The sequence below is a fragment of the Ammospiza caudacuta genome, chromosome 1 (genome assembly GCF_027887145.1).
Source record: "Ammospiza caudacuta isolate bAmmCau1 chromosome 1, bAmmCau1.pri, whole genome shotgun sequence".
NCBI classification, from domain to species: Eukaryota; Metazoa; Chordata; class Aves; order Passeriformes; family Passerellidae; genus Ammospiza; species Ammospiza caudacuta.
The window spans coordinates 79,966,318-79,990,791 of NC_080593.1; the positions used below are offsets into that span (position 1 = coordinate 79,966,318).

The window sequence follows — 24,474 nt, forward strand, 5'->3', positions numbered from 1 at the left end:
GTAAGGAATTACTACCAGCCTGCTATCAGTGACAATTTATAATCTGCAGCACAATTTATAATCTGAAGGCTGAGATTCCTATTAAAGGCTTTGTGTGTAGCTAGGAATGCATCTTATTCCAGATGAAATGTGAAATTTGTAACAAAGATTCTCCAAGCACTCAGATGTTTCAGTGTGCTTACAGCAGTTTTTCAGAGATGCCACTTGGTGTACAAGGTACTTTTTGTCAGGAAGAAGGATATGACCCAAGCTTGGATGGGAGATCTGGAGCGGCTTGCTTGCACCCAGTGTTGCTTGAACTGACACAAAGCCTTGCTGCTTTTATGCCTGTTGACAAAAGGAATCTTAAGCAATTACAAAAACCTGCAGAACCTGCTACATCTCTGCAGAACGAAGGTGACAGAAGGCTTGTGCAGAGCCAAATTTTTACTTACACTGCTGCCTTTCTCTCCCCAGCCAGTGGTTCAGTGTACTGAGTCAAGTCCATGCGTCCACAGAGCAGGAGATACGGGAGATGCATGATGAGCAGGCAAATCCACAGAATGCTGTGGTAAGTCTAAATCTGAAGAACTTTTCAAACTAAATATTTTTAGGAAACAGGGCCACTGTGGTGGCCACAGCCTCTGAGACTCACAACCTACTTTGTTTAAATGTGATGGTAGCTGTGACACTGGCTAGAGCTCCCATGTCTTTGGTCCTGTAGCTGTACAAAGAGAGAGTGTGACTTCTGATTCCTCTCCCATCATTCACCTTGATGAAAAATGACTGTTGGTTTTGGGGGGTAGTTTTTCTGGTCCACTTCCTTATCACATCACAGTGTATGCTTGATTTTGAAATTCTGCAAAGATATTGTTAGTGAGTAAATTAAAAACCCAAGAGTTAAAAATTTGAGATTTCTCTGATCCTGCATTTTTCATTCTGTACAATATATATTGGTAATTAATAGAATACATCTGGAACCTAATATCAAGCAAAGGAAAACAAAAACTTCTGCTTAATGGCTTTAGAAGTTTATTTTGAGAGGATACCATTTCTATGGGATGGCAGTTTTCAGTGAAAAGTTCAAGCATGTTTGGAAGCACAGAAAAGAGCAGGTTTTGAGCTGCCTCCATCCTAACTACAAATAATCTTTTACTGTATCTATTCATCCAAGTCTCTTAGTTTTCCCCTCAGCAGTTTTAATGGTTAGGAGAAACTAATGCCTAAACCTGCAGTTCATTTTGCTTCAAAGCTGCTGCTTCCTTCTCCTGTTTCTCAGAAGAGTACTGTGAAAAATGTAATAGTGACTGTCTTCCTCATTTTCTGGTTGGATATTTGTTTATAGGGTACACTCGATGTAGGACTAATTGATTCTGTCTGTGCTGCTGACAATCCAGATAGGTAAGTCAGAACCTTGCCTGGTGACTTTCTTTTTCTCCTGTCTCTAGCCAAAATCAGACACTTTAAGCTTTAGTCTATATTCTACTGGTCAACCATGTATTAAAATGATTCATTATTGCCTCCCTTTTCATAGCACTAAACACCACGTGTTAAAACATGGAGTAAGAATGATGGTCCTTTTGGGGGGGGCTTCAGTGATTTCCATGACACTGCTTCATACCTGAATTCTTCAGCTCCTAAAGTGATCCAAAATTCGAAGATTACATATTTCGTTCATTTATACAAGTAATGTTCCTGAAAAAAAAAGAACGGCTGATTTTTGAGTTCCTTAGTAATGTAGTAGGCAGAAAATTTAATTTTAATGCTTTTTTTCTGTTCAGCTTCTCCTTCATGAATGTTGTATTCTTCAGGGATGAAAACTGTTTCCCCAGAATAAAAATCTCTTATAACAAAGAAGTCAGTGCAGCATAAAAAACCAACAAAAATGTCAGGTTATTCTTAGTTCTTGAACTACCAGTGGTTTTAAGGGAAATAAAAAGTTATCTGGGTTCAGATTACAACTGGTTTATAAGGTTACTGGATGTGAGGTGTTATGGGAACTGCAGGAGCTCACTCCATTTCCTCCTCACTGTGTACATGTATAAAACAGCTGTTTTTAAGTTAGTGCTTTGTCCTTGGCCTGCCAAAATACTGATACCGGAAGTAACAGTGAATTTACAAGCTCAGGTTTCCTAAACAATACAACAGAAATGTCCAGAGCTTTCACAATTTTAAATTACCATTTCTCCTGCATTATGTTAATGCAGTAAGTTTTTATCTTGTAAACATTTTTCACGTGGATTTTTTAGTCTTGTCTTTTATGTCCATTTTGGGGGTTTGCTCCAGATGAAAAAAATTAATGGTAAAGGGTTAAAGCAAGCATTGTAGACATAGGAACCTGCCTGTCTGATCCAGAGAGCCATCAGCACACTTCTCTTGGACTAGTTCTTCATGCTTCAGTGAATCCTGGTGTAGGATTGGGTAAAAGCCAGACTCTCATTAAAAATAGATTGTATTCTCTGTAAATTGGGTTGCACTGCATTAAAATAAAAGAATAGATGTTCACATGCTGCTTTACTATAGACCTTTGTATACTGTAGTTCGTTTTAGCTAATGTAGCTACTGAAGCAAACACTAAATAGATCTGACCCTGAAACAGTTCTGATTCACATGCAAACTGATTAAAGTTTGGAAGTTTTTTTCACCCCAGATTTAATTTGAGATATGACAAGTTGCAATTTAATGTAAGCTTTCCCACCATTCATAGCCCTTGCATTTTGGTGTGAATGCAACATAACTGAATCTTTTGAAACACTTAATATTTTTCTTTAGCTGATAACTAAATGATGCATTAGAGGTGAACAGTTTTTTTCTGGATAGAAAATGCAAAAGATGAACAGTTTTTATGGTTATGGGGGGTGAGATAAACAGCATGTATGCTGATTATAAAGGCTGTTTCAATTCTCAATTATTTTCATAGACCCAATTCATTTGTGATCATCACTGCTAATCGTGTTCTTCACTGTAATGCCGACACTCCTGAAGAGATGCATCACTGGATAACCCTGCTCCAGAGGTCAAAGGGGGACACTAGAGTGGAGGGACAAGAATTCATTGTGAGGGGTAAGAACTGAGTGGGGCAGTAAATAACATCTGTTATGCTTTGAAGAGATTGTCCCCACAATACAATGTGGGCAATATGCCAACAGGATTGGTGTTGCAGCCTCATCTTCCTGTGGTGGACTTAACTCACAAATTAATACAGCTGGAATTATATTCTTGCTGTGCCTTGTAGGAAAACACTGTAATGATGACAAAGGTGTTTTTGTAAGTTGACAAGATAATTCTTCCAGTGAAACATCAAAATGGAAAGGTTTTCATATTAATTTTATCTTTTCTTTTCATTGTTTGAGAATTTTACTCAATGCTTGTTCATACGTGAGCAATTCGTACAATGTTTTTGTAGTTGTTGAAAGTATACAACTTACTTTTAGCAACCTACTTTTGTCCAACTCTCTTCAAGAAAACGAAGTGTGATTCAAATTATGTCCTTAACAGGGTGGCTACACAAAGAAGTAAAGAACAACCCAAAGATGTCCTCGTTAAAACTAAAGAAGCGTTGGTTTGTTTTGACACACAATTCTTTGGACTACTACAAGAGTTCCGAGAAAAATGCTTTGAAATTGGGTACACTGGTCCTGAACAGCCTCTGCTCAGTGGTCCCACCTGATGAAAAAATCTTCAAAGAGACAGGTAATTGGTTGCTCTTGTTCAGGTATGCCTTCTGTCCTTCTACTTAGCAATGCAAGAAACAAGACACAAGAATATTTTAAATGTCTTATTATGGGTGTAGTTCCATGAACAAATCCAGTTCCCAAGTCACTGAGGTGTTCTACAGGGAATTACTGGGTGAAAAACAAAGGTAATGTATAGAGGAGTAAAATTTGTTCCCACCAACATTTAAATTATCACAGACTGGCACTGCAGCCGAGTTAGTCTGAGCACTTATGCTTACACATCAAACACGTGGGAGAAGACATGGATAACACTCTCCTCATACATTATTTTGTGTGGAACCATGAGGGCCAGCATTGGAGCAGGTATAGGGAGATGCAGAGTAAGAGTCCAGTTTGTGATAACCTACATACTACACCTGAGTCAGCTCCACTGCACACTTTCAGAACTGGTTTTCAACTCAGAAGCATCTGTTTGCAAATGAGAAGTGACTGTTGACAGTCCTGTATTATCTCATTGGGGTCACTGGCACTTCAAAGAGGCTTTCACTAGTGAAAGATGAAACACATTTCCTTTTACTGAATCTGTTTCATAAAAAGCCTATACAGTGATGCAGAGAAAGAATTTGAACTAAAATGCTCTTCCCTTCCTGTCATAGTTTCCATCTCATTGGTGTAAAATTAAAGGCAGAAGAGGTAGTTTGTGCTTTATGCCTGTTTGTACGTGTGCCACAGACTATGAAAGACTCTCGCTACAAAGCAAGTCTGTCTCAGATTTTCCTGTTACAGACAGGACTGGAGAAGTAGGGCCTGCAAGCTACAAGGACCTAAGAGTATTCCACAGTATTAACAGTGGTGTCTTACAGTGATTTTTACTAAGATTACTGGGTAAAAGAGGGAGCTGCATGATGCATAATTGTAGTCTGAGGCTACTCCTAGTCTTCTTTGAAGGAGAAAATCTCCTTTAATACCACAGTATTTGTATTATGATACTTAATAACTTGCACATTTTTAGTTCCTGAATGACTTCCAACATGATCTGGGCTGCAGCAGAGGGTATCTGCTGGGCTGCAGCTTGTGTGATGAGCAGTTTTGCTGTTGTGCCAGGTTACTGGAATGTGACCGTGTACGGACGCAAGCACTGTTACCGTCTCCATACGAAATTGCTTAATGAGGCGACCCGCTGGTCGAGTGCCATCCAGAACGTGATTGACACAAAGGCACCCATTGATACTCCAACTCAGCAGCTCATTCAGGATATTAAGGTAGGCACAAGCAGAATGGCATGGGGTGAGAAAGAATGGTTCCTTAAACCTTTGTTTTGGCTTTGCCACATTGGGTAATAAAGCAGAAAATTATGTTTTAATTACACAGCAGCATGGACTAAAATTGTGAAACCTGAATGTCTTCTCTGACCTGATAAAGGAATTTCTGTCTAAACAGTTGAAGAGCAAACTTTGAAGTGCAGCTCGGAGGGCAAGAGGGATAACTTTTTTCCATTAAAATAGCAACAAGTTTTACTGGTTTGTGTAACTTGACAGGCTACACCTGGCAGTAGAGCACATTGTTCAGATTCATGAGTTAGCAGATGTGTTTGACTCTGTCCACAGTGAGCAGCACACCAAGATGTGGACTAAACAGCTCTTCTGACTTTTTTTTGACATTATCGTCCTTTTCTTTTGTTATGCTAGCATGGGCTAAGCATCCCATATCTCTGTATGATGAGAAAAACATTCAATTAATGCTTACTGTTTTACAATCAGTAAAACAGTGATTTTATTGTTTTACTGATTGTAAAACATTGCATGCTCAGCCAGAGAATGTCCTTCTGGAGCTTTTTGCTAATGTGCATTTATGAGAGGATGAGGATTCTCACAAGAGACCAAAGAAATAGGCAAGAGGGGAGAACTGCTACTGACCTTTTCCCTTAGAGAGTGCCACCTCTTCTCTTATGAAAAAGAGGTTTTAAGTTCTCAGTTCCAAGATTATGAATGCTATTCTTCAGAGCAGGAGAAATATATGGAATTCAGGACTGATAGAAGACAGTGGTCACACATCTGTCAAACCTGGCCTAAGAAGAACAGTAAGAGTGGTATTTGGATGTGTAGAGTGGATGCACCAGGTTTACAGCAACACTTTGGACTATTTTGTTTGGTAGCTTGTGCAGTTTCTAACTGAAAGGCCAATTAGTTATGCTGGAGAAATGCTTTTAAATAAAGCTTTAAAACAGGTATCATATTTCCCATTATGAATTAGTGGACTAAAAATGAATATAAAATGAAAACACAGTTCAAAAATTGTTGTCATACTTCACTTTGGTGTCTGCTGTAGTTGGTTTTTTTACTGCACAGATAAAGCAAGCCTATGCAAGGCCAAGGTTGGCAGGACTGAGCATTCATAGCCCACAGCAAGGCATGGCAGCCACAGCACCCACAACTGGATTTTGCACCAAATGGTGTCGGTAACACTGATTGCTCAGTTTTTTAAAACCAACCTGAGGGCACAAAGCATTGCATTATTCTTAAAACTGGATCTCAAAACCTCTTTTTTTCCTTACTCCAATAGGAAAACTGCCTGAATGCTGATGTGGTTGAACAGATTTATAAGAGGAATCCCATTCTCCGTTACACTCATCATCCATTGCACTCACCCTTACTGCCACTGCCATATGGGGACATCAATCTCAACTGTAAGTTTTATAATAATAGAACCACTTTCTTACAAAATACTAAATCAGAGGGTGGAATTTTTAAGTCTACAGTGAAGTAATGGTGGCAAAACACATGTTTATGATACAAATAGACAAGTTTCCCTGTTCTCTTTTGAGAATAGCAGTTTGCTAGCATAGAGCCATGGGCTTGTGGTGTTCCTGCAAGAGTGTTACAGAAGGGAAGGTTGCTATTGCTTACAACAATACAGCTAAGAAGACTGAGTTTGAAAAGTCTTGCACTGAAATAAGCAACTAAACCTGATTCACTCAGTCCCTTGAATCATATTCTCCTCCTAAAACTATTGTTGCTTCCTACCCCCTGCAGGAAGCTGCAGCAGCCACAGCTTCCAATTAACAGGTGTACATTCTATAAGATGGGACAGGAAGCCTTATTTATGGGAAATAACATTTAGGAGTGTTTTAAAAAGTAATGCTTTGTTTAGTCCTGAAATGAGTGTAATCATCTCTGTTAATATTCTCAATTCAAATACTAATTTAGAAGTCGCTTTTGAATGAAGGGTTTACAGCTATTAATGACTGTGAACTGGGTGTCCTGAAAAAGGATTTGGTAATCTTAGTTTGCAACTGCATATTAAACAAGATATTACTCAGAAATTTCATCCCTGGGAGGTTAATACGGAGTGTGATATGGCACTTCAGCAGTGTGACTCGCTCTGAAAGAAAAACTCTCTCTCACAAAAAAACAAACAGTCAAGACAGACCTTTTCAGTTATTAAAGTTGGAACAAATCTCAATAGCAAATAAGCTCATAAAATGAGTTTGCATCATACATTTGAAATTGAAAATACAGATTCTAATATCCTGCATAACAAGGTCACAGAGCAGCATTAAGCGATTTCCACATTAAGCCTGGGTCTATTCCTTTCATATCTCATCTAAGCACATTTCTCCCAATATTTCTTTTTGTAGTACTGAAAGACAAAGGCTACACAACTCTGCAGGATGAAGCCATCAAGATATTTAATTCTTTACAGCAGCTGGAGTCTATGTCTGATCCCATCCCTATAATCCAAGGTATCCTGCAAACAGGACATGATTTGCGACCCCTCCGAGATGAGCTCTACTGTCAGCTCATCAAGCAAACCAATAAAGTGCCTAACCCTGGGAGTGTGGGGAACCTCTACAGCTGGCAAATACTCACCTGCATGAGTTGCACATTTCTGCCCAGTCGCAGCATCCTCAAATATCTCAAGTTTCATCTCAAAAGGTGAGAACCTTTGGTCTACTAAAGCACCACAACTTCTAACAGTGTTTAAATATCTAGAAGTGAGACTTGTATTCACTTAGCAAACTGGCTATGCCAAACAGTGAATCTGGAAACAAAACGTTACAGGAAAAGGGTGTGTGAGTTGGTCTGAATGGAATTGCACACATTTGAAGAATCAAGCGAGATGCCACAAAGTTGAATGCACATTTTGTTAATGTTGGCAAAAGGGGCAGTTCTTGTAACTGTATAAGCTTAAATGATTTTCAGCCCATATCCCCAGGTCCCATTCTCACCTATCCAAACCAACCTAATAAGAATTCTTCATCCCACTTACCTTAATTTTATGAGATATGCACTGTGCACATAAAAGAACAGTATCATATTTAAAGATGTATTTGAGGTACAAACCTATGACTGCAAATCTGATTTTAAAATATTAGTGAACATTAAATAATAATAAATCCTTGTTGTCAGTTCAACATTAACCAGAATGTGGAGTTTCTCTTGCTGTGATGCAATGGAAGAATGCAGAGTGTGTCCTTAGGAAAGTTAGTGCACCAACAAACTCAATAATTTAAAAGCTTTGTCTGTACTTGGAGCATGTCAATTAAACAGTGTACTGGATACAGAAATAATCTCAGGGGGAAAAATTCTCAAATAAGCAAACTTAGCAGCTGGCAGCTTAAAGTAATAAGCTTTGTCTCTCACAGGGTTCGTGACCAGTTTCCAGGCACCGAAATGGAGAAATACGCACTTTTCACGTACGAATCTCTGAAGAAAACCAAGTGCAGAGAGTTTGTGCCATCGCGAGATGAAATAGAAGCACTGATTGGCAGGCAGGAGATGACATCCACAGTTTATTGCCATGGTGGGGGCTCCTGTAAGATTACAATCAACTCACACACTACAGCTGGAGAGGTGAGGAGTGGTGACAGAATGTCTTTGTAACAAAATCAGCGTGTCCCTTCTCTGCCAGTCTCTCCTTTCTGGGAAGGAAAGGCTTACAGTGCTGTCCCTCCAGGACAGCTGTCCCTCCCCACAGTATGTTCTGGAGAAATCCCTGCTATAAAAACTGTCTTTGTGCTGCAGAGGCTTACCCAACTGTAGTTCCTTCTTACAGGAAGAATTACAAGAAACACTAAGCAATTAGGCAGAGAGCCTAATTATTGGAGAAACTTTAGTAGACATTGGTGTGTATGAGAGCCAAGCTGCTTCCTGAAACTGGAAGATTCTTGCTGAGTTGGTGAAATACCAAGGGTTATATCTGACCAGGAGATAGCAGATACATATTCTGAAAGAATAAAAATGACAGTGGAATTTGACAACAATTAATAATGCTGATGAGAACAAGTTAGTAACATTTTTAGCCTAATGTAAAACCTAGCTCTAATTTTTTTCAAAGTATCTGTCTTACTCTGTGGTACTGTTTTTCCATGCTATGGTTTTTTCATGTGCTGTCTTTCTATTAGGTGGTTGAAAAGTTAATTCGTGGCTTGGCCATGGAGGATAGCAGAAATATGTTTGCTTTGTTTGAATACAATGGAACTACTGACAAAGCAATTGAAAGCAGAACCATTGTAGCTGATGTCTTGGCAAAGTTTGAAAAGTGAGTGTACCTCTCCTTCTCTCTTCACTCTAATAAGTAGCAATTAAATAAATTTCCAATGTCAGTAATGCTGAATTCTCTCTTTGACTTGCTTGTTTGTGATGATACAGCTGAATTACACATGTGGCTGTTTCTGGAACAAAAGATCTTTTTTTTAGTTTCCTTAAAAGACATACTAGCCACTTGTGTTGGTTTTTCTCTTTCCTAACACCAGTAGAGGGATATTTCTCATCACTATTTCCCCATTTTCTTCTCCACTACTACAAATTGTTCCACTGTTACTGGCAATGTGACTGTGAGAACTGAGCTCCAGGCAGTCACTGCCATTCTGTTAGCTAACTTCACATGGAAGTCACCACAGTACAGCTCACAACATTTCTCTTACCAGTAAAATTGAAACCACCCTTAGAACTAGGTGGTAAGAAAATGTAGTAAGTCTAAATACCTGTTTGTCATCCTTATGTTTTATGCATGGCAGTCGGCCCCTGTTATCCACATAAAATCAGGGGAAAAGGGAGTCTTTTAAGTGTTATGCAGTTCTATAACAGGACTTAATAATATCACTTTTATTAACAGCTGATTTATCTAAAAATCAACATTTATTAAGAGAATATGGGTTAGAAACCTTTGACTTGAGAACTGAGCCAACATTTGTCCTTGATTTTGCTGTAGGCTCTAAATACACAGACACACATAAAGCAAAGTCCAGCTGATGCCTTGTTTAGATTCCACAGGTGGCAATTTAGAAAAGAGTTTGATTTCACAGATCTGATCTCTCTCTCTCTTCACACAATGATGCAGGCTTGCTGCCACTGCTGAAGCTGGGGAGATGCACTGGAAGTTCTACTTCAAGCTCTACTGCTTCCTGGACACAGAAAACGTCCCAAAAGATAGCGTGGAATTTGCTTTTATGTTTGAGCAGGTAAAGAACAAAGATTCTGTTTTGAAGCAAAGAGATTGTTATTATTTTGCTTCTCTTCAACTGAATGCACCACTGTAAGTTTTCTGTGCTGTCTAGGCTGTCTAGGTGGCCTGGAAAGGCCCAGGGATGGCCTTGAAGAGCCCGGCGCTTCAAAGGACGAGGAGAGACTTCTGATCTTGTCTCGGTCTCGGTGTTTATTAATTGTTTATCTAAAAGATTTTCTTTCAGCCCAACAGAGGTCTGCACAGCAAGCCAGCCATGGGCACACTCTGCAAGCCCCCGGGGCGGTCACTTATCTTTATACCCGAAGTTACGTGTACAATATTTATCATTTTTCCCCAATACCTTCTACCCTTATTAACCGGTGCACTTCTAGTAATAACCAATCCCAAAGTGCCACCAGCACCACAGAAGATGGAGGCCAAGAAGAAGAAGAACAGGACAGGACACGCCCCAATTCCTCCATCTTTCTTCTTTAGACCCCCCTGTACCAAAATCCTAAACCCTGTGTTTTACACTCTAATTAACTTATCCCTTCACCATTCACCCAGTGAAATCCTCCCATCCTCATACAGGTGTCGTCTCCTGTGTAGGATCAAAGCCCTGCCACCAGACACTTCTGGCAACATTCCAGGACTCCGGAGCCCCGCAAGGGTGTTCTCGGCCACTCTGCACCTCCATCCTGAGGTGCTGAGATCCCACACACCACTACTCAAGCATCAAGAGCAAAGGAAGCAGCTCAGTAGTCAAAATAGGCCTATCCTGACATAAGTGAAGCACATATGATTTTTCTAAGCTGCATAAAAAAGAATAACACTTGCTTTTAATTTTCCTCTTCTTAAGCTATTTTCTGGAGAAATTGTAAGAAATAAAGTGAAAAAAAGTGTGACTGGCAACAAATTAATTAATAAGAGATTCCTGCTGGCATCTGTACAGAGCTAATTGAGCAATAGCCTTTTATCTTGTCAGAAATGGATCATTTCCTAGGTGCCACAGTATAATAGTCCAGTCTCAGCAGTAAGACAGCGATGATGAACAGAAATCTTTTAGTGAACATACTGAGCCCAGAATGAGGCTACACTGCCAAACAAAAAATAAATTGGTTTCTAATGAAAATTAAATGCATCAGCAGCTGGATTTCTATTAAATCAATCCCTATAGTTACTCAGAAACTCACTGATGGCTTTTATTATTGTTGATTGATCTTATCCTGTTCTACTATATTGCAAATGATTAAAAATTTTTCCAGTAGTCATCTTCTTTCAGTGGACACTAGAAACAGATAAAGATTTCTGTATAGGATTAAGATTTCTAGCTCTTTGCAACACCAAGACACTGACATTCTGTTGGTGAGCAAGACTGATGTGATCAAGAACTGATGTACCTCAATTTTCATACATATGAAGTGTTTTCCCCTTCTACATCTTCCCTGTAATAGAGTATTTCTTCCTAGTTCAGTTTAAGTTTTAAGACACCATATGACACTACAAGTCTACCAAAAGGGTCCTTCCACAGCCTGGTAGCTCAGTGCAGAACTGTTTATTGTTGGCTGAAGGATCTGGGCAGTAGGTTGCCCTGGCTGGGCTTAGACACACGGCCATTCTGTCTGTCGTTACCTCTAGAGGAGTCGTCCAGTGCCTTTGTTTGGGATGAAGTTCAAACAGCAAGAGGAAAATCTCTGAGAACTCTGCATCCAATCTGCTACATTACATTATGGGCTTAAGAGGCAGATTCAGGCAGTTTTCAGTATGAACAGCTAAAACAAGCACATGTGCTGAAGCAGATTGTTTTCATGTGGCATTCTGTGCTGACTAGTGTTTAGCCAAATACTTTATGTCGTGCCAAAACCATTAATATTTGTTATAAAGCATGACATTCAATCCCTACCAGCAATATTAGAGCAATACCTTGAAGAGGTAACATTACCTCTTCTGTTTTTTCTAATTATCTGCTTTTGATGTCAGTCATCAACTTTTTTCAGACAATTATGAAAATTCCCTTTTGTCATCAGTTTTAACTCTGCAGTCTCCCTTATTTTAAAGTCTGAATCCTTTAATGATCATAAGGCACTGAAGGAAATCTCTTAGTTCTTCCTCATTAAAATACTGTCCTTCCATTTCTAAAAGACAGCTCCTTCTTCTGCATGTGTACAAGCTCAGGTGAACCATTTTGCATGTTTAAAGGCACATTTTGTACACCTAAACAAACTAGTTGTTACTTAGCTGTGTGTTTACTAAACTTGCAGTTCCTGGATCTCCAGACACGATGGGTGTTTATTTCCTCTACTACTGTCATATGAAAGAAAACACCTAGCTGTCCACATTTTCACAAGTTTGAATGAGTGTGCAGAGAGCTGGGATTTTGAAATAGTCTTTTTGGTTCAGAATCTCATCCCCAATGCTACAGAGCACTCTAATATGTAGATGTTGTACCAACTTGATTTGGGATCCATTGAAGATGTATTGTTTCCCCTCAGTAAAATTACAAAGCTCTCCTAGAGCTTGGCTTCTTTGGCTGGAAACATCATTTTTCACAGCCGGATTATTGATAGCAGTAAACAAAACTGTAGGACCCATTTCTTCCTAATGCCCTTGAACATAGATGGCTTCTCCTCAATCAGATGTTTAGATCCTGTTTTCTCCCCTTTACATTTTATTTTCCTTTTTCATTGTTCAGTTACTCTTAGATATGGGAGTTCACTAAAAGCTGTCCTAGTAAAAATAATTCCATTTAGCAAGTTCCTCAGTTGCCTTGCAGTTTTTCTGGTAAACCCAATCTTATCCAGCTTAAATTTGCCAAGAGATTTACCCCATTTGATTTATTTAATGGATCATTTATTTCAGGTCCTGGGTTGCCCTGGGAGTAAATCTGCTCCCCTTGTTTCTCATATTTCTTTCAAAGGCTGCTTTATAAAAAGCTACCTTTTTTTCCCCTTGATAGGCTCATGAAGCAGTGATTAAAGGACATTACCCTGCTCCTGAGGAAACCCTCCAGGTCCTGGCAGCTCTGCGCCTTCAGTACCTTCAGGGAGATTACACTGTGCACACCACCGTACCAGAGCTGGAGGAAGTGTATCCCTTGCAGAAGCTGAAGTCTAGGATTACTCAGTCAACCAAAACATTTACTGCACCAGAGAAGGCCGAGAAGAAACGAGCCAGCTTTCTTGAAGGAACACTGCGCAGGAGTTTCCGAAGTGGCTCTGTCAGCAAACAGAAGGTTGAGGAGGATCAGATGTTAGACATGTGGGTCAAAGAGGAAATCTCAGCTTCCAGGACTAGTATTATTGACAAATGGAAAAAACTCCAGAGGATGAATCAGGAGCAGGCCATGGCAAAGTACATGGCTTTGATTAAGGAATGGCCTGGCTATGGTTCAACACTCTTTGACGTAGAGGTAAGACCATATGAACATTCAAACTGCAGCTTACACTGTATAGGTGATGATTTCTTTCCTGAGCAGTGAAACCATAAATACAGTATCACAATGCTCAGACAGCTGATGTAATAAACTTTGAGCTATTAAAAGCCTATTCCCTTTAGCGGGGCACTGTAGCTATTTAAATCCACCAGTTAACTGTAAAATAGAGGGACAGAATGCTATTCTGACAGGTTGCCAACAACTATAAAAGGCTACATTTAAAATGGAACAAGCAATATGCACTTTTAACAAATGGTAACAGACAAAAACATCAACAGTAAGTGTTGTGTGGCTCCCACTGTTCCCCTTGCTGTTAATTTACTTTTTTTCCTCTAGTGTAAAGAAGGGGGATTCCCACAGGAGCTGTGGCTTGGAGTCAGTGCTGATGCAGTTTCTGTCTACAAGCGTGGGGAAGGAAGGCCTCTGGAGGTGTTCCAGTATGAACATATCTTGTCATTTGGTGCTCCGCTTGCCAACACCTACAAGATCGTGGTGGATGAAAGAGAACTGCTTTTTGAAACTAGTGAGGTAAGAGCAAGGCAGTTTTGTTATTGGGGTCTTCCTGTCCCGATAGCCAGGCCATTTAGTAATTCAAGTAATGGCTGCAAATATTAGAGATTTGTTCGAGATCTCTGTAAAGCTAAAGGGAAGACAGAATGAGACAGAGAGAAGTCCTGAATGTTTTTGTTTAGCTGCAAAAGGGTTTTGTTGAAAGCTTGACAGTTTTATATTGTTAGTGTCCAAAGAAATTTATTCATATACTGTTACCTCACTGAGAACTGTGCTCTTCTTGCTCTTGGCAGGTGGTTGACATCGCAAAGCTGATGAAAGCTTACATCAGTATGATCGTGAAGAAACGCTACAGCACCTCTCGATCCGTGAGTAGTCATGGAAGTCAGGGCAGCTCCAGGTGAAAACAAAACCAGTTCTACTGCACCCTAAATAGAGTATATCACTCCTTGGCCTCAGAACGACCTGGGGACATCGATCACCTTTGTTGACAAGCTAACCAAGAACCGGAGTTTCAACGGAAAATATCTTCAAACAATGTTTTAGAAAGACCACAGGGGGGCAGGGGAAAATCAGCTGAAATAGTCACATACCTAGAACTGCTGGCTCATTCAAAACTTTCCAAAGCATTATTACCTTCAGTTGATATAACAAATGCCTTAAGACTGGATCCACTGCAATGCAAGCAGTAATAAGTGCCTTACAATATTAAGCCTAACTTGTATTGACCTAAAATTGCCGATAAAAGTCAAGAGGATTTCCTTTGTCCTTTCAGAACACTGAAAACAAAGTTATACTCATCCATTCTGCACTAATCTATTGGCCTGTGTACAGGTGGGAAGGGGGAGGGAAGAAGAGCAAGGTATATTTTTTTGGAGTGCTGCTGGCAGCTTTCCTGATGGACACCAACACTTTGTTTCCCCTTGCTTCCATGGATGTGCACCGTGCATGCATATTAGAGCTGTCAGTAAAACTTGACAAATTTTATTCTGTGTTTCACAAGTCTTTTGAAGCAAAGGGAATAAGTATGTGCAATGGTGTAAACAGTCTTTCTGTACATTTTAATAGTTCAGAGTTTAGTTGTTACAATTGTATGGTTACTTTTTAAGCAGTTTTATTAACAAGTAAATTCCAAAATTTTCATACACTGATTTTACTTTTGCAAATATGTATTACCATATAAGTAGCACAAGTCTGCATTCTGTATCTGCTGTATGATAAAGAGAGATGTAGCTGAGAATATTTATAGAATACCCTAATATGGAAATACCATTATCAGTTCAGTTCTCCATAATGTCATCTTAAGTTTTTAATATTAAATTTTTTTCTTTGAAAGACATCATGTTTTATACTTCTGGCTGGACTCCTTAACCCAGACTGACTGCCAAAGGCCAGAGCCCTTCAGAGTTGACTAGAGAAGGCAACGTTATACAATGCAACTGCTTTAATATTTTAATATTTTACCTGGTTGCCTGATGAAGTTCTTGACAGTACCCTGTAAATAAATTGGGGAATATCAGCTAATAATAATTTGATTTTGGACCTTTATTTTTGTACAGAAATACTGTAATATAAGGCAAAACTTTGTTCAAAGGTATCTTTTTGTCCACAGATTAAAAAAAAAAAAAAAAAAGAAAAAAAAGAGACCTGAAAAACCTTACTGTTGTTAAAAACCTCAGCCTTTAAGGAATCATGCCTACTTACTGGGAAAAAAAAGTCCAGCAATAAAGAAAATATAATGTGCTCTGTTTCTATTTCCTACTGAGTCAGACTTGCAACAAAATTTTATTTTCCTGTCTTCTCAGGAGGCAAGCCTATTGCACAGGCTACATGTGTGTGTGCATGCATGCTTTTGCTTGGAAAGGTGCACGTGCTGTGTGTTGTTCTGGGGCAGGTGTCCCTGTCCATGCAATGTGTTTTTACATGACACAGAGGGAATGCTGAGCAATTCCATGCCACAGTGAATGTGCAAGTGAATCTTCTGCTATTTGTGTAGCCACGATGAAAGATGGTTTGTTTCATTAGCCAGGCACACCATGGCAGGGCAGCACGCACTGCCCTTGTAGCGTACATAGCCTTTGTAGGCTACAGGGCTTGCTCTGAGAAATCCTTCACCCTCCTCCCACTGCCAAATACTTCTAATCACTTCATCTGTGACACCACCCCTCAATCCCTAATTTCATATCCCCATCCTCCCAGAAAAGGTAAACTTAAAGAATGTAAGAAACTATAACTTCAATATGTATAGTTACACACACACACAGTATCTGAGACTGACTTTCTTTTTAAATTTTTCCCATATGCAAGTTGATTAGAAAGAATTTAGCTGCTCCTAGAAAGACATCCTTGGATTGGCACAATTGATACATTTCAGCCAGCACAGCAAAAAAGCTGAATTTTGCCTGTGTGTAAACATTCTCAGAGAAATTCGTCCACATCTTCATAATCAGTAATTGGTTAACAACCCAGGAGTACACAAGATGACAGTCTTGTACACCACAGTCTTGAGAAGCAGACACCACTACCTGATTCATTTGCCTCCTGACTGACTTCTGGATGCTCTCAACCATTGGGAGGGATGTTTGCTCTTGGTCAGTGCACAGAAGTGCCTGCCACTACATCACTGTAATTAAGAGCTTCTCTTCATTCATGCCAAGCCTATCAACCTGCCAATGCAAATCTTAGTCCAATAACTCTTACTGAGGCAAAGAGAAAAAAATCCTAATTGTCGATACTCAACAGAACAAATGCACAGATTACCAAAATAAATACAGCATAATAGACACACCTGAGTTTGGAAGTGGAATGCCTGTCCATGTGCTTGGAACTGCCACTCATTCCCCCTCTGGAAGATGGTGGTTACCCCAGCTCTGTCAAAAACCCTCTGGGAGCACACATTGGGTTCCCACAGCCTGGTGGAATACAGCCACACCGAGGAGAGCCCAGGAGCCCACCAGCCAGGCACCCTCAAGAGCACAGGCCTGGGCAGAAACCATGCAGACAGGCCTGGGAATAGTGTCAGCTGCCATGGAAATGAAATTGTAGAGCTACATCTTAGTATGCCCTGAAATCATAAAATTGCAGAATGGTTTGGGTTGGAAGGGACCTTAAGAATCATTTAGTTCCAATCCCCTTGCTGTGGGCAGGGACACCTTCCACTAGAGCAGGTTGCTCAGGGCTCCACCCAGTCTGGCCTTGAACACCTCCAGATATGGGGCCTCCACACCTTCTCTGGGCAGCCTGTGCCAGTTCCCCATCACCCTTACAGTAAAGAATTTCTAATATCTAATCTAAACCTGCCCTCTCTCAGTTTGAAGCAATCCCCCCTTGCTCTATCATTACAAGCCCTTATAAAAACTGCTCCAGCTGTCCTGTAGTCCCCTTTGGGTACTGGAAGGCTGCTCTAAAGCCTCCCTGGAACCCTTACCAGGTAGAACAACCCCAATTCTCCCAGCCTGTCTTCATAAAAGAGGTGTTCCATCTCTCTAATCATCTTTGTGGCTCTCCTCTGGACTTAGCTGGCATGCTTCGATTCCTCCTACATCCTCAGGACTCTGTCTAGCACTTTCCCCATGCCTCATAATACAATACAACCATATGTCAGGGTGTCAGAATTCTTAATAAACTTAATTACAGAAGCTATGCAGTGGAAATTGCTCTACCCCAGAGGAGTTGCATCAGAAAGCCAGGTTTCAAGCCCCACATTTCTGAGGCATTACACGGACTCACAGGTCTGCACCAGCTCAAATGCTCAACACAGGCATGCTGCAGCACTGCCAGTCATGCTGGCCCAAGTCCATTTTGCAGAAACATGGCCAGGACAGCGTCTGCTTTTTCAATGCTGACAGGCTCTTCTCACAGCACAAGCAGTCCACATCAGTGTCAACTCCGTGAAGTAAGTACAAAAGGGTACCAGCCACATATGACAGCACTGTCCTGAATAAAACTAATCCTTTATGGAGCCCAGCCCTATGAAGTCGCTGCATTTCACCCCACAACCTCCCATAAGATCACTACAGACACAAAGCCTTTGGTGCAATACAAAAACTCCCCGTGCCACAGCAGCCTTGGGAAGCCGGCAGAAGAGGGCAGCAGCGATCCAAGGAAATGAACTGTACACAGAGTGGTTCCACCCGTAGTATGAATTTACCTGGTCTTTATGAGGAAGCTGGGGTGGGAGAGGGAACAGGGAGGACAATGAGTCTTCCCATTATTCTTGCTCTCCACCTGTCACAAACAACTGTCTCAGGCAGCTCAAAGAATCACCAGCTAAAAGGTACCAGCAAAAGCAGGTTTAATATTAAAGTGAAAGTGTGACAAAATTTGTTTAAAGGCTTGCCCTACTGCTAGCTAGATGGTTAAAGCACACAGAGAAATATTGGCCTAAAATCTAAAATCAATCTAGATCTAAAATCTACTAAAAGTGACTTACATGGAGGCTGGGAATGGAAAAAGGGTAAGAACAGGAAAGGATAAGGATAAAAAGGAATGAAGGAGACCCACCTATTGAGTCACAAGGTTCAGAGTGGACCCCTTTGCCACACTTAGTCCCAGAAGTACCAATGGTTTAGGCCTAAAGGTTTAAACTGCACTTAAACTTAACAGCACTTAATTTATAGCCTAATTCAAACAATTTAACAAAAGATTCTACAGAATTTACTACAAGCATGACAGTAACTCACAGGCCTAACTTACTTACTAATCTAATATATTTAAGAATCTAAGAGACCAATATTCATGATAAATTTTCTATGGCATGTTCAGACTTGCAGGCACATAGACCTAAAGGAGTGTGGACCTGTGAAAAATTCCCCTTGAGTTCAGCTCATGTTTAATGTCATTGCACCTTTTCAAGGGGCGAAGGGTTGAACCTCAAGCAGTGGGGATATCACCCAAGGTCTGTCAGTGCCCCAAGTTTAGCAAATTTGAGAGCTCACTGGCCCTGAGAGCCCCAATCAGAAGGAGGATGCAGATTGCAGCCTGCTGTGGACCTGGAGACAGGGTCTCAGTCAGGACTGAGGTTTATAGGGTTGCAAGAGAGCCTGCTTAAGTCATAGTAATTTTCCATCCTGGAAGGAATTCAGGTCAGTCATTTCTTTGAAAATTTGATAACAAAATCACTGTTACACTTGGGTTGTTATTCAGGCAAGAAAAATAATTTTCTAAGGGTGTTAGTTAAAAACAGGAGCTCATCAGACAGCCCAAGTTCCTGGGAACAGAGTTTCTGATGAGCTCAAGAGGAGTTTCGTAGATGCTATGGAATAGAGAAAGAGAAACAGCAAGCGCTTCTCACAGCAGCTTGTCAGAAATTTTAAAGAGTTAGAAAAATGTGATACCTTGTTAAGTATAAGCAATTTGCAGGTAGTGTTTTTCTACTTTTTCACACTGTCTTTGAGAAGAACAGGAAGACAAAGATGTTAGTTAACCAATCAAAACCCATCGTATCACTCTATAAAAACTGCACAATTCCTTTGAATAAAACCTTCTTTGTCTTTTCTATGATCCTGCTTCTTGCCTGTTCCTGTGTCAATCTCAACACAGAAGTAACAGAGTTTATCTCAAGTGTTATTTCCTTTTTCTTGCATAAAAGTTCATTTTTCCTTTGGTCCCTGACACCCACACACATCTCCTTGGGCAGACAGGAATCTGATATTTACCAGCTGACCAACAATAAGGGGGACAGGAACAGGGACAGGCCCAGACTTGCCAGAGGTTTACGAAAAGGGGAGAACTATAGTAACCAATCTAGTTAGCAAAAGGAGGCTGAAGAGGGGATACTTCAATTAAGCACAAGCAGACAAAAGGACAACCACTAGACAGGACTATGGGGTATCCCGAGGGATATTTAGTATCTCTTGCTGGAATATTAAATACCTCTGTTAAATGCCTGTACCCCAACACGCAGCAGGGGAAACAAGCAGGAGGAGCAAGAGCTCTGTGTACAGTCACAAGGCTTTGACCTCACTGCAGTCCCAGAGATGCCGTGGGATGGCTCCCACAGTGGAATGTTGACACAAAGGGCTACACACTGTTTGGGAGAGACAGAGCAGGAAGGCACGGTGCTGGAGTTGCCCTCTCAGTGAGGCAGCACTTGGAATGTACTGAGCTCTGTCTCAGGGTGGATGATGAGCCAGTCAGCAGCTTATGGGTCAGGACAAAAGGGCAGATGAGTAAGGCTGACACTCTGGGTGTTTGCTCCAGGCTGCCTGACCGGGAGGACAAAGTGGGTTAGCCCTTCTACAGGCAATTGCAGCAGCCTCAAAGTCACAGGCCATTATTCATGTGGGGGACTTCAACCACCCTGACATCTGCTGGAAAGCTACACAGCAAAGCACAAACAGGCCAGGGAGGTCCTGGAAAGCACTGGTGACAACTTCCTGCCACAGGTAGTGGAAGATCCCACAAGGAACAGTGTGCTGCTCAATTCATAAACAAACAGGGAAAGCCTTGCTGGAGATGTGAAGGTGGGTGCAGCCTTGGCTGTAGTGGCCATGACATTGTGGGGTTCAGTAACAGGTGAGGAGGAAGCAGGGCAACAAGTAAAATTACAACCATGGACTACAGAAGGGCTAACTTTAGCCTCTTCAGGGACCTTCTTGGAAGAATCCCATAGGAACAGGCCTTGGAGGGAAGAGATGTCTAAGAGAGTTGGTCAATATTCAAGGATCACTGCCTCTAGGCTCAAGAGCCATGCATCCTGATAAGCAAGAAATCAGGCAAAGGGAGCAACACACCTGCTGGATGAAAAAAGAACTGCAGTCATTACTTATGCATACGTGGGAGCTATACACGAGATGGAAGCAAGGTCAGGCCACTTTAAATACAGATAGGATGTCAGAGTAAACAGAAAAGAGGCAAGTAAAGTCAATGCCCATCTGGAATGAATTCTGGCCAAGGATGTCAAGGAAAAGAAGGGCTTTTTCAAATACATCAATAACAAAAGGAAACCAAAGGTTGATGTGGGACTGTTATTAATGAAGGGGGGTCCTTTGCTGAATACCTTCTTTGCACCAATCTTCACTGACAAGATCAGCCCTCAGGGACTTCTGACCCTGGAGGCAAGGGCAAATGAACAACAGGAGGAAGACCTTCCCTTAGTCAGGAAGGACTTGGTCAGAGAACACCTGGGCAAACTTGACATCCACAAGTCCATAGGCCTTGATGAGATGCATCCATGCATCCTGAGAGAGCAGGCAGACATCACAGCAAGGCTGCTAACAGTCACCTTTGAAAGGTCACAGAGATCAGGAGAGGTGCCTGAGGGCTGAAAGAAAGCAAATGTCACCCTAGTCTTAAAAAAGGGTGAGAAGGAGGACTCAGGGAATGACCACCCAGACAGCCTCACTTCATTCCATGGAAAAGTGATGGCACACCTAATTCTGAAGCGACAAAACAAAGCTGGGAAAGTGAACAATACCTCAGAACACTTTCAGAAGGACCTTGAGATGGTTACAGAGATGGACAAAGAAATGCCTTAAATTCAGTGAGGGCAAGTGCAGTGTTGGCACCTTATTGCAGGGGTTCCGTACTTCTATCTCCTATCACAAAAGTTTCATACCTTCTTGGTGGTTCTCATGGACATCTCCTCAGAGCACTGACTCTTTCTCCTTCACAAAGTAACCAACTCCAGTTCCCCTTTTAACCACCCACCCCACTCTTTTATAGCACTTTTCTTCTCATTGGTTGCAGCTGGGGCCTGTTAAAGTCAGGCCTGTTCCTAACCTTTGATAATTGGCCCAGCTGAAACTCCTTAGGGGTAAGATTACTTTCTATACTATCTTTACTTTCTTGTATTCTATTCCCCTAAAATGCAGCATCCTGCCTCTGGAGAAGAATAACCTTATGCTCCAGGACAGGTTAGAGCCCCACTGCAGGAAAGCAGCTCTGTGGAGAAGGACCTGAGAGTCCTCATGGATAAGAAACTGTCCATGGGGTGCATTAAAAATAGCACTGCAAGCAGATTGAGGGAGGTGATCCTGCCCCTCTGCTCAGCCCTGGTGAGGCCACATCTGGAGCCCTGTGTGCAGTTCTGGGCTCCTCAGTACAAGAAAGACATGGAGCTCTTGGAGCAGGTCCAGCAGAGGGTGAAAAAGATGATTACAGGACTGGAGTATCTCTGTTATGAGGAAAGGCTGAGGCAACTGGGCCTGATCAGCCTTGAGAATGGAACTGAGGTGGAGTCTTATCAATGTTGATAAGCATCTCAAGGGAGAGTGTTAAGAGGATGTAGTCAGGCTCTTGTAAGTGCCAAGTAGGACAAGAGGCAGAAACTGATGCACAGGAAGTTCCACCTGAACATGAGGAAGGACTTCTTTATGGTGCAGGGGCCTGAGAATTGGGGCAGATTGCCCACAGAGGTTTTGGAGTCTCTCTTACTGGAGATATCCAAGAATTGTCTGGACTCAATCCTGTCCCACATGCTCTAGGGGAGAGGGATGACCCTGTTTGAGCAGGGAGGTTGGACTAGATGACCCACTGTGGTCCCTTCCAACCTGATCCATCCTGTCACTCTGTGAAACATCCTCTCATTCAAATGCGTTAGAATTAAAAAACAGTAGGTTCTGATGAAATTCCATCTTCAAGCCCTGCTTTCTCAATCATAACGAAGGCTCTTGCATGCACTCTACACAATTCCATGTAAAGGAGACTATCTATTCTGCATTCTGAAAGACATTTCCCTTTTTTCTTAGACCTTGCCTTCTGAGAGAGTATTTCCCCATCCATCCTGCCACAACGCTGTCTAGGTACAGTACCAGTACCTAGACAGTTTTCCCTACCAGGCATTTCTCTATTTAGGCATTTCTCTCACTAGGAACTTCTCAGTTGACTAAACCTAACATTGCACCTCATGTTTTTACTTAATGTTTTACTCTTTCTACAAATAAAGCCAAAATGTCCAAACTTGCTGATTCGCAGTAATTTTGATTCTTCCTCGACAATGACAACTCCAGTATGAGCTTGCTGTTCCATAAACTCTAAACAAATGCTAGATTCAGAGATTGCTGGCCTGCTTGGCCTGCTCTCACACGAAGTTGACTGAAGAGTGGAGCTAAACCTATAAAGTCATTATCGACTCTCCACCGTGCATCATCAAACAGGTAATGCCATCTAAGAGATTACAGTAATTAGTTCCAAAATTAGATCCATGAAAATCAATTATTCTTACTGATCTTCTACATGGCATGATTACACAGGCAGGAATATCAGCAGAGTTTGGTGTTAAACACCTATAAATTGTTGCATAAATATTTTATGGGATTGCTGTACAGTACTATGTCTGGGGTAAAAATACTTGTTTGAAGTGGCTTAACTGGCTTTGACCATAGATGTTGAGCCATACATTTTCTCCTGTAAACTCCCTTGTCCCATGTCCTAAACAGTTACATCAGAAATATTAATCTTTCTAATAACTCAAGACATATAAATATTTATAATGGTTAAAATAAGTGTATATAATTGCTACATTAGCTCAATTCTGTAAAACCTGGATTCAGAAAAGAACAACACTGCATTTGAGCATGCAATATTTACTACTGTCCTCACACACTTTTACTGATCAAAAAGGAATATCTGATGTGGGAGATATTAGGGCTTCCTGATCATGATCTCTATTACAGAATATATAAAATTGAAGTATTATTCTTCCATATATTAATTCATTGTTGAGTTCTACTCTTAAAGCTTTGAGTTCATAGGCATTAAGAAGCATAACTTCTAGAAGTGAGGGAAAAAGTCCCAAACATTAGCATTTTTGAATAAGAAGCAGCATCAACACTCATATATTTTTGTCAGTTGTATTAAATTTTTCATCTTATACCACCTGGTATTATGCACCTCGTATTGGGTTTGCATGGCAAGGTTCTGGTACTGGCAAGGGGAGGAAGGAGGGGAACTACAGGGGTGAAGAGCTGCCAGAAGCTTTCCCTGTGTCTGCAGAGCCAATGCCTGCCAGCTCCAACGCAGACCTGCTGCTGGCCAAGGCCGAGCACATCAGAGATGGTGATAGTCCCTCGGGGATAACATATGTGAGAAGGATAAAAAAACTGCTGTGCAACAACAGGTGGGAGACAGGAATGACAACACGTGGGAGAAACAACACTGCTGACACCAAGGTCAGAGAAGAAGGAGGGGAGGAGGTGCTCCGGTCACTGGAGCAGAGATTCCCCTGCAGCCCATGGTGCAGCCTGGGGTGGGGTAGCTGTCCCTCTGCAGCCCATGAAGGTCCATAGTGGAGCCGAGATCCATCTGCAGCCAACTGAGGACTCTTTTGGGGACCATCACATTTGGGTAGGTGGATGCCCAAATGAGGCTGTGACCTTGTGGGAAACCCATACTGGACCAGCTTTAGTGCCAGGACTTGTGACCCCACAGGGGGCCCTCACTGGAGCAGCCTGTCCCTGAAGGACTGCACCTCATGGAAGGGACCCA

The 24,474-nt window shown here is 41.4% G+C and overlaps 1 protein-coding gene across 1 annotated transcript in view; it reads left to right on the forward strand.

Annotated features, from left to right (window-relative positions):
- The window catches only part of MYO10 (myosin X), a 163,986-nt gene extending 148,010 nt beyond the window's left edge, over positions 1-15,976 (forward strand). Inside the window, exons 29-41 of the mRNA XM_058818033.1 lie at positions 457-550; positions 1,325-1,380; positions 2,900-3,042; positions 3,478-3,672; positions 4,761-4,918; positions 6,219-6,342; positions 7,294-7,591; positions 8,302-8,509; positions 9,061-9,197; positions 9,999-10,119; positions 13,060-13,512; positions 13,873-14,064; positions 14,340-15,976. Of these exons, the coding sequence (XP_058674016.1) occupies positions 457-550; positions 1,325-1,380; positions 2,900-3,042; positions 3,478-3,672; positions 4,761-4,918; positions 6,219-6,342; positions 7,294-7,591; positions 8,302-8,509; positions 9,061-9,197; positions 9,999-10,119; positions 13,060-13,512; positions 13,873-14,064; positions 14,340-14,450 (2,290 nt within the window). The 3' untranslated portion in view covers positions 14,451-15,976. The remainder of the gene's footprint in view (positions 1-456; positions 551-1,324; positions 1,381-2,899; positions 3,043-3,477; positions 3,673-4,760; positions 4,919-6,218; positions 6,343-7,293; positions 7,592-8,301; positions 8,510-9,060; positions 9,198-9,998; positions 10,120-13,059; positions 13,513-13,872; positions 14,065-14,339) is intronic.
- Positions 15,977-24,474: the final 8,498 nt, after the last annotated feature.